The sequence below is a fragment of the Symphalangus syndactylus genome, chromosome 3, assembly GCF_028878055.3.
Source record: "Symphalangus syndactylus isolate Jambi chromosome 3, NHGRI_mSymSyn1-v2.1_pri, whole genome shotgun sequence".
NCBI classification, from domain to species: Eukaryota; Metazoa; Chordata; class Mammalia; order Primates; family Hylobatidae; genus Symphalangus; species Symphalangus syndactylus.
In genome coordinates, this window is record NC_072425.2 from 149,186,738 (window position 1) to 149,200,449 (window position 13,712).

General features: G+C 43.8%; 1 protein-coding gene across 14 annotated transcripts in view; it reads left to right on the forward strand.

Annotated features, from left to right (window-relative positions):
- The window catches only part of NTM (neurotrimin), a 971,166-nt gene that overhangs the window by 779,123 nt on the left and 178,331 nt on the right, over positions 1–13,712 (forward strand). For all 14 annotated transcript variants that reach the window (XM_063635678.1, XM_055273801.2, XM_055273798.2 and 11 more), the window contains one exon: positions 149–381. In XM_063635678.1, the coding sequence (XP_063491748.1) occupies positions 149–381 (233 nt within the window). The remainder of the gene's footprint in view (positions 1–148; positions 382–13,712) is intronic.

The window sequence follows — 13,712 nt, forward strand, 5'->3', positions numbered from 1 at the left end:
AAAAGTCCACCCCTGACAAATCAAAGGAAATGTATACGTTGGGGGAATGGAGAAAGACAAGATATTCTAGCCTTGCCATGAGGACCTCCCTCTGATGGCTGCTGTCATCTCTCAGTCCCTTGACTTACCTGTCTGGTCTTCCCTTCAGGTGCACTATTGACAACCGGGTCACCCGGGTGGCCTGGCTAAACCGCAGCACCATCCTCTATGCTGGGAATGACAAGTGGTGCCTGGATCCTCGCGTGGTCCTCCTGAGCAACACCCAAACGCAGTACAGCATCGAGATCCAGAACGTGGATGTGTATGACGAGGGCCCTTACACCTGCTCGGTGCAGACAGACAACCACCCAAAGACCTCTAGGGTCCACCTCATTGTGCAAGGTAGGTGGGCGGGGCTTGGCGGGGAGATCTGGCTGGCCAGCCTGGAAAGCCTTCTGGTAAAGGTTTTTTCTCTGATCCTCAGCAGAGATGAGTTATCCTTGTTCTACGCATCTAGGGTACAAGGCACATTTCTGGTTGTCATTTTGCAGTTAGAAGCTAAATTTTCCAGTCGTTTTCATTGAGTGGAACTAGGAATTGTTTTTTTCATTTTTGTTCCAATAATATATTTTCTCAGGAATTTATCTTTTAATTATTGCTCTTCTTGGCTTTTTTCTCCCCTAAGTTTTAGTTAGTTTTTTTGGTTTTTTGTTTTGTTTTGTTGTTTTGTTTTTTTTAGATTTCATCCAATTCCAAGATTGTGTTATGTTTACAACAAGAATTTTAATGTACTTTTGGAAGTACATGTATGCCATGCCCCCCTCCAGCCTTGAAAGAAAGCAGAGCCAACCAGGATGCACTGGGCACTGCCCTCTGCTTCATCCTTCACAAGCACCTGCTTGTTTCCAGCTCACTTGCACCTCCTCTCCTCTCCCAGCAAGGGGTTTTGGATGCCATTTCTCCCATGTAATACTGGTGTCTGATTCTCCCTGTTTTGATTCCATCCCAACTCTCCTGGCCTTCCTCTCCTCCCCTGGCTCCTAGCTCATGAGGCCATGTATGTTTGTGTGTGTGTGTTTGTGTGTGTGTGTGTATATGTGTGTGTGAGTGAGAGAGAGAGAGAGACAGAGAATATGTGTGTTGGTTCTGCTCTCTCAGACCCTGGGAATGGTGCTCACCTCTTCCCACAAGGCAGAGCCAGTCCTGGGGCATTCAGACAACACTTAACCCGGTTGAAGGATTCCCAGTTAGTGAGCAAGAGCTGGCATCACACTTGGCCACTTTCTGGCTGTGAGACTTCAATCAAGTTATTACCGTGTCTCAGGGTTCTCTTTCTGTGAAGGGGGTCAACGTGAAGATTGAATTGTACACGTACTGACATAGAAAACACATAGAAGAGGGCCTGGCACATACAAGTGCTATTTCAGTATTAGCTGTGGAGCTTTCTTTTCTTTTCTTCTTTTTTAGGACTCTTGTAATTTTTAAATTTTTGGAGCATCTTTTACAGTGGGCCAAATATCTTATTTTGTGATGTCAGCAGTATAGTCCCTGAGCAGTGGCATGCCAGATCCAGTGCTGGAGCCCTTTCCCAGGCTGACCCCGAGGCCCTTTCAACCAGGGATGTGTAGCTCCAGGATGACAAACTCCTCTCCTAGGGGCTCCTTCCACCAGTCCCCTTGTCAGTGTGTTCAAGAAAGGGTAAAGAGCTATGGGATGATTGGTTAGAGACAGAATAGGAAGGAAGGCAGCTTGAGAAAGAAGAACTGAAGTGAGCTGGAAGAAGGAAGGGGAGGCCCACTGTTTGACAGTAGGGGAAGGCGGAACTTGGGTCGTGATCAGCACTGTTGAGTGAGGCAGGGTGAGCAGGACTGAGAGGAGGACACATGAGAACAAGGTGATGTTGGCCCTGGCTCTGGGCAGAGCGTATGCCAGGGCACATGGGAATCCCTCATGCTGTGGCCCACATCTGGTCATGCCAAGTTTTTATTATATTTTGCTTTCTCTTTCTTCCCCAAAGGAAAATACAATGGCTGTTTAAAAAGTGATTCTTTAAATGAATACTTTTTGAACTGATGCATGCAAACAGCAATTTTAAAGAAAATAGAATTGCATAGAAGGTATCAGAGTGTATTACAAAGAGTGGAGTAGGTATTGCCATGTGAGATTTTTGTTTCAGTTTGTGTACATTTTTTAATGTAAAATAGGTTTTTTATTGTGGATAGGGAGGCCAAAAATGCTTGAGAATCTCCACTCTGTGGGGAGGGCTGGTGAATGCCCCAGTGCCACCATCTGCATACTCTACCAGGTGGTGTTTTGGAAGCTCTTGCTCAGCCCCCCTCCTGTCCTGCCCCAATCCCTGCACACTTAGTGTTGAGAAAAGAATCCTAGCATTGACAATGAGAGACTGGGAACTAAGAACTATTAGAGACGTTTGCTCTAGGAAGCAGGGCCTTATGGAACTGGAAAATGGAAGGAATTGTGAAAAGTGCTAATGTCTCCTTGAAAACTGGATCATGTTTTTGTCATGTTCTTTGTTCAGCCACCTCCACTCACACACACCCCCACACCCCTGCCCTGAACACCTGGAAGAATGCCTGATACAAAGTGAACATTTAATAAATGCTTATTGAAGCAAATGGCTAGAATTAGAGCCAGGCGATCTTATATGGGCTCCAAGAGAGACGGCTGGGTGTTTGTGGGGGTGAGATGATGGGAGGGGTGAGAGGATGGAGTCTACATCAGTCTTCACTCACATCCAGGCTAATGGAAAATGTCTAATCCCTGGCTAGGTGTTTACATCTGTGACTTGGCTAGGCGCTCTCTTCGCGTGACACACCACCTCAAGTATTGGAATCTCATCTTGGGCTAATTTTCGAATGCTGATGGGTGTATTGATCTGGAAACAAGCTGGGTTAAAAAAGGCATTGGTCTTGTACACAGACTCAGCCCAAGCTAATCCTCTGTCGATATGCCTGGACTGAGTATTATCGACACTTTAATGAATAGAGGACCATAGTTTTTTCAGAGCCAAACTGACCCCCTTTTCAAAGCAATCAGACAAACTAAATAGAGCCAGACTCTTGTGCTTCTGTATTGGAAAGAGGATGCACCACCATCCTGGAATACAAAAAAAAAAAAAAAAAGGGAAAGAAATATATTTATCTTGGGATTGTTTATTATACCAAACATAAACCCTAATTCCCCTAGCAGAAGCTGACTATCTGGATTTGAAGTTGCTATTCAGCCCTGAGCTTCTGGAATAAAAGTTGGGCATATTAGGTTTTCAAAATGGTATTATGATCATTTAAAAAAAGAAATAAAAACAGCAACAACAAAAAGGAACTAAATTGATATTCTGCCCGTGAGTATGTGTATTTATGTATATGTAGTCAGCTTCATATGTAGATAAACCCTCACAGAAGGAAGGTAATGGCATCTCACAGCATTGTGCAAGCTGCTTCAGGTCTGGGGTATGTCTTTCCCTTTACTGTCAAATATCCCATCTACGCCCTAGTTCTCTGTACTGGATTTTCTTCCCCTGTGGTTCTGATCCAATATGGTTAGTTCTTGCAGACAGCCATGAGGCCAAGGCGACCACATGGGGCAAGTCTCTGGGGCAAGCTAGGAGCAAAGGGCATCCTTGGGGAGGAGGGTGACGCTGGAGCCAGTGTGGGAGGGAGATGGAGGGGAAGGCAGCAGAAAGGAGGAGACGAGAGAACTGAGCCAAGTAGCTACTTGCCAGGGTGGCTATTTTAAAATAAATTTAAATTAGCTACAACCAAATAACATTTAAAATTTGCTTCTTCAGTCACACTAGCCACACTGAAGTGCTTCCACAGTCATGCAAGACTACTGTTCCCTTGTGTTAGTTCATTTTGCATTACTATAAAGGAATGCCTGAGGCCGGTAATTTACACACACAAGAAAGAGGTTTATTTGGCTCATGGTTCTGCAGCCTGTACAAGAAGCATGGCACCAGCATTTGCATGTGGAGAGGGCCTCAGAATGCTTCTATTCATGGCATGGCATGAAGGGGACCCAGTATATGCAGAATTGCATGGTGAGAGAAAAAGCCAGAGAGAGCAGGGACGGTGCCAGGCTTTTTTACCACCAGCTTTTGAGGAAGCTAACAGAGCAAGAACTCAATTGCCCCACCCCCTCCATTTATCTATTTATGCTCCATCCCCATGGCCAAACATCTCCCATTAGGCCCCCACCTCCAATTTTGGAATCAACTTTCCACATGAGATCTACAGGAACAAACACCCAAACTACCGCACTCCTGTGTTGAACAGTGCAGAGAGAGAACATTTATGTGAACTCCCATTGTAAAAATCTCTATTGGGTAGTGCTATAAGGGGTTACTGTTGTGGATCAGCAGGTGTTAAAGCTAGAATGGCTTTCCATAGCTTGAAGGGCTAGGTATATTGTGGAAAGGAGAGTGAAAGTTTGTAAAGAGGATGGAAATTTTAAAAAGATGGTGCTCTTTTAAAAACAAGAGAGAATTGTTGAAAAAGATGGAGTAATGGATTTCCTAGGTTAGCTTCAATTGTTTAAAAAGGTGGAGTAATGGAGTTCCTAGGTTAGCTTAGACAGAGAAGAGTCTGGAGTCCAAGGATGTACCTGTAGGAGAGTAGGCGGAGTTCAAGGGTTGGTTAAGTGTGAGCATGGGGGTGATGACTCCACCCAGGACACTGAGATTTCTGCCTGGGAGCCCAGGGGAGATGAATAGTAACATGTCTAAAGCTCACATGTCAAAACTGATTCATCAGCAGAGGGGAATGAGTTCAGATACCTGGACTTCTTGACTTAGAGATGCCTTGAATACTCCCCTTCAAATGTGAAATGTAAGAAATACCACCCGTGGATTTGCATGTCCTGAACATACTCTTTTTGTCCAGAGTGGGGAAGATACATCTAAAATTAATTAACATTTAGGTCTAATGATTTCCATCTCTTTGACCTTAGGGTTTTTTGCTTAATAAATGTAATTAATAAGTGGTTCTCTCTGGAGTCTAGCCGAATATTTTATTCCTTTCACCCTCTTAATCCTGCTACCAAACCAAGCATATTGTACATCTGAAAAAGCCATACTACTGTCTCCATTGTTTCTTTGGACAAGGTTACATCTTGGAAAACAGAGTGGATAAAACACTCAGTGGGAATGAATTGTTTGCCAAATTAAGGACAGCTTGAGAAGAGGTCTAAAAGGCCCCGTCCGTGTTTCTAAGAGCCCATGAATGGTGGTAGAGCAAAAGGGTGCCATGGTTGTGCACAGAGTGTTAAGAAAGATCCTCCTTACCCAAGTATGGAAAACTGACTTCTCAGTTTTGACTGTTGTACCTGCAGGACTTCACTCTCACTTAGAGACACAGTTGCATGACAGAGAACAGTAGAATACAGTGCGTATAAAAACAGGGATATTAGTGTAATAAAAAATTTTAAAAAAGCTTTTAGCCTCTTTATCAGTTTTCCAGGCCCTATCTGGGTTTCTCTTTTGTCACTGGAGTATCTAGTCAGCCCCTCCCTTTTGTTTGGTAAAATGAGTTTTCCTATTTCTTGCTGGGCAGAATTAATCTGAAAATCCCTGCTATTGTTTGATAGTTAATTACCTGCCTTTGGAGTCAAACAGCTCCAAAGCTCAGGTAAAGAAGGGAAACACAAATGTCTACGGAATAGAGCAGGAATGAGGGAAAGAATCCAGGACATTCTGTTCACTTCATGTGTTAAAGTAATTCCAGAGAGAAAGGGACTAGACTAGGGAGACATCCAGCCCAGGCAGTGATTTGCAAATCATGGAAGTATGGCCACATCAGCCCCTCATTTACCTTTGATTGTCTCCCTGTTTCTGACTCTGTCTCTTACCCACTTGATTTCTACAACTGTGTTTCTTTCCAATCCTGAATAATTAGTTGACCTTGTCAAGCAAAAGCTCATTATTATGATTCAGAAAACAGGAACAATAACTTTTAATTTCTAGGTAGCTACACCCCAGAGACCTCTCCCCACTCTGAATCTGAACTGAAGGAAATTTGAAACACAAAATATCAAAGGAAATAATGTGACCTAATCCTTCCTTTGAAAGCAAAGCTTTCTGCCTCTGCAGAGGTGTCACCCAGACAGCACCACACCCTCCTGGCAGGACGAGGCTCCTGGAGAGCTCTGCAGATCTTTGCACTGACACTTCCCATTCAAGCGAGTCTATGGTAGAGGAAAACATCATGATCCAATTCTAAATAGACTGAAGTCACCTTCTGAGAACATCTGTGTTCTCCAGATGTCAGTAGCCCTGTGTGACAGATAGTGGGGGCATACTTATCATCCCAAACTGCTTTCAAATGACCTCTCTGTTTCCTGTCCCATTCAAGAAATAGATGAAAATGTATATTTGGTCTGGTCATAAGACTGTGCATCTAAATTTGATAGAACTTTGAAAAAGTCAGGAAATTAAATTCCACTACAAAATTGGAGCTCTCCTCAAAGCACCCTGGAGAATGACAAGGAAGTAGGGCATTTTACCTGAAATTGATGTACACTATCTAGACAGCATGCAGATGAGGCAACTCTGTTCTACCTGGTGAGTTTTAAAATTTCTTGAAGCAGTTACTGACAATGGAGGGACAAAAATTGACAGAAAGGATAGAGCACATTTCAGTAAAGTCACCTGAAGCATCATCTGTCTGCTAAGCCAAGTAGGGCAAAATGTAAAGACTAAAGTAATCTCAGCAAAATGCCAGAGTAAAAGTCATATTTGTTGAATAATGGCGTTTTCTTTTCCTTTTGGCATGGCTGGGAAGGGGTCCTCATGTTCTCTACAGAGTTTGGAAAACTTGGCGTCTTTTGCAGAAGAGTAGATAAAAATAGGGTCCCCTGTTCTAGCCTTTCACACTCACTCATAGAGAATGGAGCAGAAAGTTTAGATGACCCTTATTGCTTTACAGCAAGCACTTACAGAAGTCAGGCCACTTCTCTCCAGGTAAGCAGTTAGGGCTCCCATGGGAAAGTTTGTGAGCAGCCACTGAGTTTTTATCCCTTAGGTGCTTTTCCACAGGGAGTCTTGGCTGCCTCTGAGCGGCCTCAGATTCTAACACCATAGGATTGAGAAACATGGCTCTGATTCCTTCTGGATCTTGATTCTTTCTGCAGCTTCCAAGTGAGAAATGTCATTTATTTTGGGGAAAGGACAAACACCAGATCCTGAATAATCAGCTTTTTCAAGATATATGCCTTTAGACTCCCATTCCCATATGAGAGTGCTGATTTATTCAAGCTGCACTTGAAGAAAATCTTCTTAATTAAGGGTTGGATGAGGTCTCTTTATGGTCTCGTGACCCAACACTACAGATCTGTCTAATCCTATAATATATCCAAAATTTTCCTCATTACCATATTCCTAACGGTTTCAGAAGGTCACCCATACAGAGTGTGTATACAGCAATATCAAGAGCAGCTGACTTAGATGCCATCACTGTTAGGAGAAGATCCTTAGACACTCAAAAGACCCAAAGATTCTGGTTGTTCCTCTCTTCTTAATAAAATTAAAATGCGTAGCTTCTTAGGGCATAGGGAGTAGTTGATGAGAAAGGTTTCCGTCCATCTGTTGTCAGATTGAAGACACTCTGCTGACCCTGTTGAATTCCATTTAACAGTATTTTGAAGCCAGGTCCTGGGGACACAAAGATTCAGACAGAGCTCCTGCCCTGTCCAGCAGAGGAGACCACTATACTAACAAATATCTGTCTTATAAGGTAACAGGGATTAGGATGTTTGGGCATATAAATGCTATGAATACACTGAAATAGAGTAATTGAATTTACCTGCAAGATTAGACAAAACTACAAAGTTACATTTCATGAGGGTCTTCAATGGGCAGTAGAGTTTTTTTAGGGGAACTGAGAGGAAATAGCATCCCGAACAGGAGCAATTATGTGTGCAAAGCTTGGAAGGCTGAACGTGTATGGTGTGTTGGAGGAAGAGTGAGAACGCTAATGTGGTCACAGGGCAGAGTTGCTGGGGTGAAATCACTCAATATATGACTAGAAAGGTAGGCTGCATCTCAGTTTCAGGTGGAACCAGATAGGCTTCCAATAGGCTTGTTTTTTTCTGGTTGTCCTGCTAGAATGCTACTTTCTTTCTCAAGGAAGTGCACATTAGATTGTTCTGACAATGGGCAAATACTCAAAAGATTATCAGTGGAAAAGAACATGACAAACACCTAAGTCAGTAAATCTTGGGTAGAAAGGAGATATATTGGAAGGGAAGAATATATCGAGTCCCAACTGGTTCTATGCCTCTTGCATGGTTAAGACACAAAGGGGAAAGATTGCCAAAGACTTTTCTACCAACACGTCAATTTTCAAAAGCTCTCCAATGTATGTCTTACATTTGAATTTGTAATAATGATTCTTCTTCCATAGTACAGTAAGGTGCATCTCTTTGTGTCCTAGCACATAGAGGGTGTGGTACTGGGTTTTGTGCTGTCATGGTGATGATCATGGCAGAGAGGGTGGGGATGCTGCCAAGGATGAATGACAGCTGCAGGAAGCAGTCCCCAGCCCTCAGGTCCTCAGCAGCCTCCTACCTGAGAGTCTTCATACAAATGAGAAGACTTCCTGTTTCTGATGTCTCCAGGCTAACTTAGGCTTTGAGGTGTCACCACTTGGAGTATATGTTAAGACATATTCCTGTTGAATGTCGCCTGCAGTAAATAATTGTCTAACGTTGGTATGAAATCTAATTGGCTGCCGCTAGAGCTTGGCTCAGCAGAGGAATTCACTCCTGGAGTTTTTGGAGCACCACACTTTGCTTTTGAGAGATCTTCATTTCATGTTATTTGAGAAAGAATTTATTGATGCAAAATCAGGGCAGTTTAATTTGGTGGCATGTTTTCTTTATGTCTCAATTATATATTCATGTCTTTGTGGTAAACTCAGCTGGTGGGGGGATTAAGAATTCAAAATACAGGATTTTCACTTGGCAAGTAGTGCTTTCTACTGTGATTAATTGGGAGTCTGCACAATGAACCCGGTGTTGGCTCTGTTGGGGATTTAATAGCTTAGTAGAAAGAAGTAAATTTCAGGATTTAAGAGTTTTGGGTTACAGTCTGAATTTTGATAATTACGTGGAAAAATGATCTCCTTATTTTAGTTATTCCAGATTAGATATTCCCAATTAGATACCTTTTATAGAAGTGTTTTTGTGTCCCATAATTTGATTTGGAGAAGGGTGCCAAGTAGGTGCAGGGAAACAGAAGGGCACCCCTCATTGTTGTGATCATCTACCAGCCCTAAAGACTTCCAGGTGCTTACATCCATTTGTCTTTTTCTGTCTTCTTTCTATGGATGCAGTCCTCTAGACGGGGAATGCACACATGTCCTGCTGCTGATGTGGTTCCCTGTTCCCAGAAACCTGTCTGGATCACATCCCGTTTCCCCAGCCTCAGCTGCCTCCGTGGAGCTCTATTGCTCCTGGCTTTCTGGCCTTCTGACCAGGTGCTGTTCCTCAGCTCTCTTGCCACCATCTCCTGTGTTCTCACAATTTTGTTTGGGCATGTTTTATGGTGTTCTTATCATCCTAAAACCTGGATTTCACAGAGGGGACCTGTGTGCTAACACTGTTCCTCATTCTGAGGGCTAGGCTGGCTAAGCCATTTCTTCCTACTCTGAGAAAGAAAGATGAGAAATTTTGATTATTTTCCCTTTCACACATAAACCATCATGTGTCAAGTCCTGAAATTGAGATTGGAATGGATACAAAGATGGATGAGATGGGTACCTACAATGGGGATGTGCAAAGGGGTGGGGTGCAGGTAGGGTGTGGAAGGGCAGCAGCTCTCACAGCTGCTGGAGAGTCCCTGGGCTGAGAGCGATGGCTGCAATCTTGGGAGCCAGGCTTTGCTGTCCCAGAAGGCCAGGAAAATAATAAAGTCTTTTGAAATTGAGTAGTGTGGCGTTTCAGCTCCCGACTGTTAGAATGAAAATAGCGATTCTGCCACACCCACTTTGCGTCCCTCACCCCCCATTTCTGCACTTGTAGCCTGAGTGATCTTTTCAAACCCAAATCTGGTGGTTCCTCAAGGACTTCTCTTTAGCCCAAGAAAGCCAGTTCCTTATGAAGGAATTGATAGTCCTGGAGGCCAGGCTCCAGGGGACCTCTCCTCCCAGTTCGTGCCATGTCCTGCCTCACTATTTTCATTCTAGTGTATTTTTTCTTGTTATTTCTGGTCACAGGCCCTTTGAACATTCCCTTCCCTCTTCCTGGGATTCTCTTTTGCTTTTCACCCAGTCGGTCCTATTTATCCTTCAGACTTTGACTCAAATGCCATTTCCATTTAGAACTTTCCCAGACCTGCTAACCACTGCCACTCCCCCGTCTGCCGGGAGCTAGAGCCTTGCCCTTCTTCCTGGTTCTTGCCACAGTTAAAATGTGGCATTTGTCTGTGTGACTGGTTGATTTTGTTGTTTTTCGTGAGGTCAGGAGGCCTGTATGCTTGTGCATTCTATACCCAGTGCCTGGAATTTAATGGAGCTCAGGGACTATTTGTTGGATAATCAATCTGTAAAGTTTCTTTTTTATTATATTATAATTATTAAACAAAATGATGCATTGTTTTTTTTCATTACCAGTTGTAGTAGGCTGAATAATGGCAAAACAGAGATATCAGATTCTAATCCCTGGAACCCAAAAATATACTTTGCATGGTAGAGTCTTTACAGATGAGATTAGTTTAAAGATTTGAGAGAGGGAAACTGTCCTGGGCCCTAAATGCAATCCCATAAATCTTTACAAAAGGGAGGCAGAGGGAGATTTGATAGGAACACAGACAGAGGAGAAGGCAGTGTGAAGACGAGAACAGAGGGATGTGAAGATGCTGACCCTCAGGGTTACAGTGATGTGGCCACAAGCCAAAGAATGCCTGCAGCCGGCAGAAGCCGGGAGCACCAAGGAGCAGATATCTTTCGAGAGCCTCTGGAGGAATCACAGCCTTCCTGATATCCTGATTTCAGCCTAGTGAGAGTCATTTTTGGACATCTCGTGTCCAGAATCATCAAAGAATCAATTTCTCTTGTCTGTTAAGCCACTAAATCTATGGAAATGTGTTACAGCAAAAGGAAACAAATACAGTGACCTTCAATGTTTTGAATTCTTAATGGCTGGAAATAGGAAAAACAAAACTTGATATTTGAAATCTGCCCTAAATTTAGTCTTTGTCACTGTGAGAGATGAAGTAACACTCATCTTTTTCATTATTTCTTTTTAAAAAGAATCTCCTTGGAGATGCACCCTTGTCATGTAAATGCAATGAGGCATCAGCTTTTTGTCCTTGGGGTATCTACAGGAGCAGATGGAGTCACCCACATTTCAAAACTGAGATGGTACTTTTTGATGTTGAAAATGTCTGTCCCAGGGTCCCTAGGGTATGGAAGCAGGGAGGGAAAGACACCTCTGCCAAATATGGTTTTAATGAGAGGAAACCATTGATGTTGCCTAGCATTAGGCTGTGAGATTTGGTTTGTGAATGTGGGACCAGAGTTGAAGATTAAAATCGCTAAACATTCTCTTGTTAACTGGGAGAGGGGCCTCGTATTTGTGTTTTATCTCCACTATGTGTCTCATAGGCATCTCAAACTGAAGATGTATAACATAGATCGCTTGAATTCTAGCCTTCTTTCCTGACCGTCCTCCGACTCCAACCCTAAACCTGCTCCTCCTGGAGTCTTGCCATCTGGTAAATGGCAGCTGCGTTCTTCTAGTGGCTCATGTGAAAGCTGCAGTCCATCTTCACTGTTTTCCCTTTCCCGTCCCCTTCCTCAATCCTGAGCATGTCCCGCTAGATTTCCTGAATTCGGAGGTTTATCCAGTCCTGCCTCTTCTGCCCTCTCCCAAGCTGCTGTTACCTTTGTCTGGAGTGTTCTGCAGCTTTCTACCTAACTGGCCTGCTTTTTTCATTGTTATTCCCCATCATCTGTTCTCCATGCTCAGCGAAAGCATTTCTGTGCAGGCTTCGTTGTTCCTGATTTAGTCACTTCCTGGCTCACCTAAAGTCTTTAACATCCCTACTGTGACCTAAAAGGTCTTCCTTGGTCTGACCACCAGTGTCTCCCTGGCCTCCACTCTGCACACACTCCCTTTCTCTTACCCTGTCTCCACTACTTCTTGATATGCCTGTAATACACCAAGGCGGCCTCCTGGCTTCCGGGCCTTAAAGCTACCTCTGCTGGTGCCCATGCCAGGTGTCCTTGGGGCTTTCCCCATCTTAGGTCTCTGTTCAAGGCAGAGGCCTTGAGACCTCAAGGCAGAGGTCTCTGTTCAAGGCAGAGGCCTCTGTTAAGGCAGAGGCCTTCTTCACCACTTGCATAAAATAGAGCTTCCAACCCCACATCATCACACCCTAGCACCTTTCTTGCCTTATTTGTTCTTTATAAAGTAACTCACCTATTGGCATAATGGATATTTCCGTGTTGGAGAGTGGTAGCCTGTTTCACCCCCTTAGAACATGTGTGCCATGATGGTGGGGCTTGACCTGGCGTGTTCATTGTTGTGTTCCAAGTGCCTAGAACAGGGTCTGGTGCATAGTAGGCACTCTGTAAGTATCTGTCAAATAAATGAATGAATGAATGAAAACAAAGGCCTGCCATTAAGTGGACTTCATCATTTTTTCTCAGCGTTTGCTCTCTCTTTGCTCAGGCGTGAGAGCATGAACTTCTCTGTTACTTCTATCAAAATGTTTTGGTCCCTCTAGTCTCAGACCAGGTGACATTCAGCCAAGTTTTGCAGGATGCATTTTCTTAGCGAGATAAAGAATTGAGCCAGATTGAAGGAACAACTGACACAGGAAGGATTCTGAGAGACCAAAGATGGGTCACTCCAGGCCACTGCCTGGACAGAAAACAGGAATGATAGGGGCGCACCACAGCCCGGATAGCAGGAGAGGGCCAGATCTCTGCCACCCCCAGGGTGTGGGTTTCACTGTGGAGGGGATGGGGAATTATAGGAAGGGTTGAACAGGGAAATTAAATGAGTTGTATTTCAGAAAGATCTCTGGCATCAGAACGAAGGATGGATTGGAGGGGACTTTGCAGCAGGGAGACTGACAGAGAATGCAAACAAGGCTGAGATTGTATTATCCTGTGTTCCTGACCGGGAGACCCCCCTCTCTCCTTGAGGGGCTGGACAAACAGGGCTTTAGAGCGGCCGATCCATGGCCAGAGGGCACATATACAGGAAGAGTGGAAGGGGTCCCATAGCCACATGGTTCCAGTTTTCCTGGAGGATCCTATTCCTGAGACGTGTTTATTCTCCATGTGTGGTTGCTAAGGGAGTAAGTCAATGGAATTTAAAGTTTACACCTTTGTAAAAGTTTCAACTTTATATGTTTACAAATAAGGGAAAAAATGTGCCAGACTTTGTTTCTGTTTGGAATTCTGGGAATATGGCCTTTGGATTATGGACATGAAATCATGTCACCAACAGGAGATGTGGTTTGTGTGAACAAAGGGTAAAGCTTGAAATAAGATAGGATAAGACAGGATAAAGAATCAGGAGAGCCTTTTAAATAGGAGAAGCTATTTGAAAGCAGAAAGGAGAACAGGTTCAGAGGATACCAAAACAGGAGACATCACAGAATGTTTCTCTGACCACTCATTCCTGCTACCTGCCTTGGAATCTCTGGAGGAACTTTCTAGAAAAAAAAGAAGAGTAGAGACCACTCCACAGACCCGCCGAACCTGAAG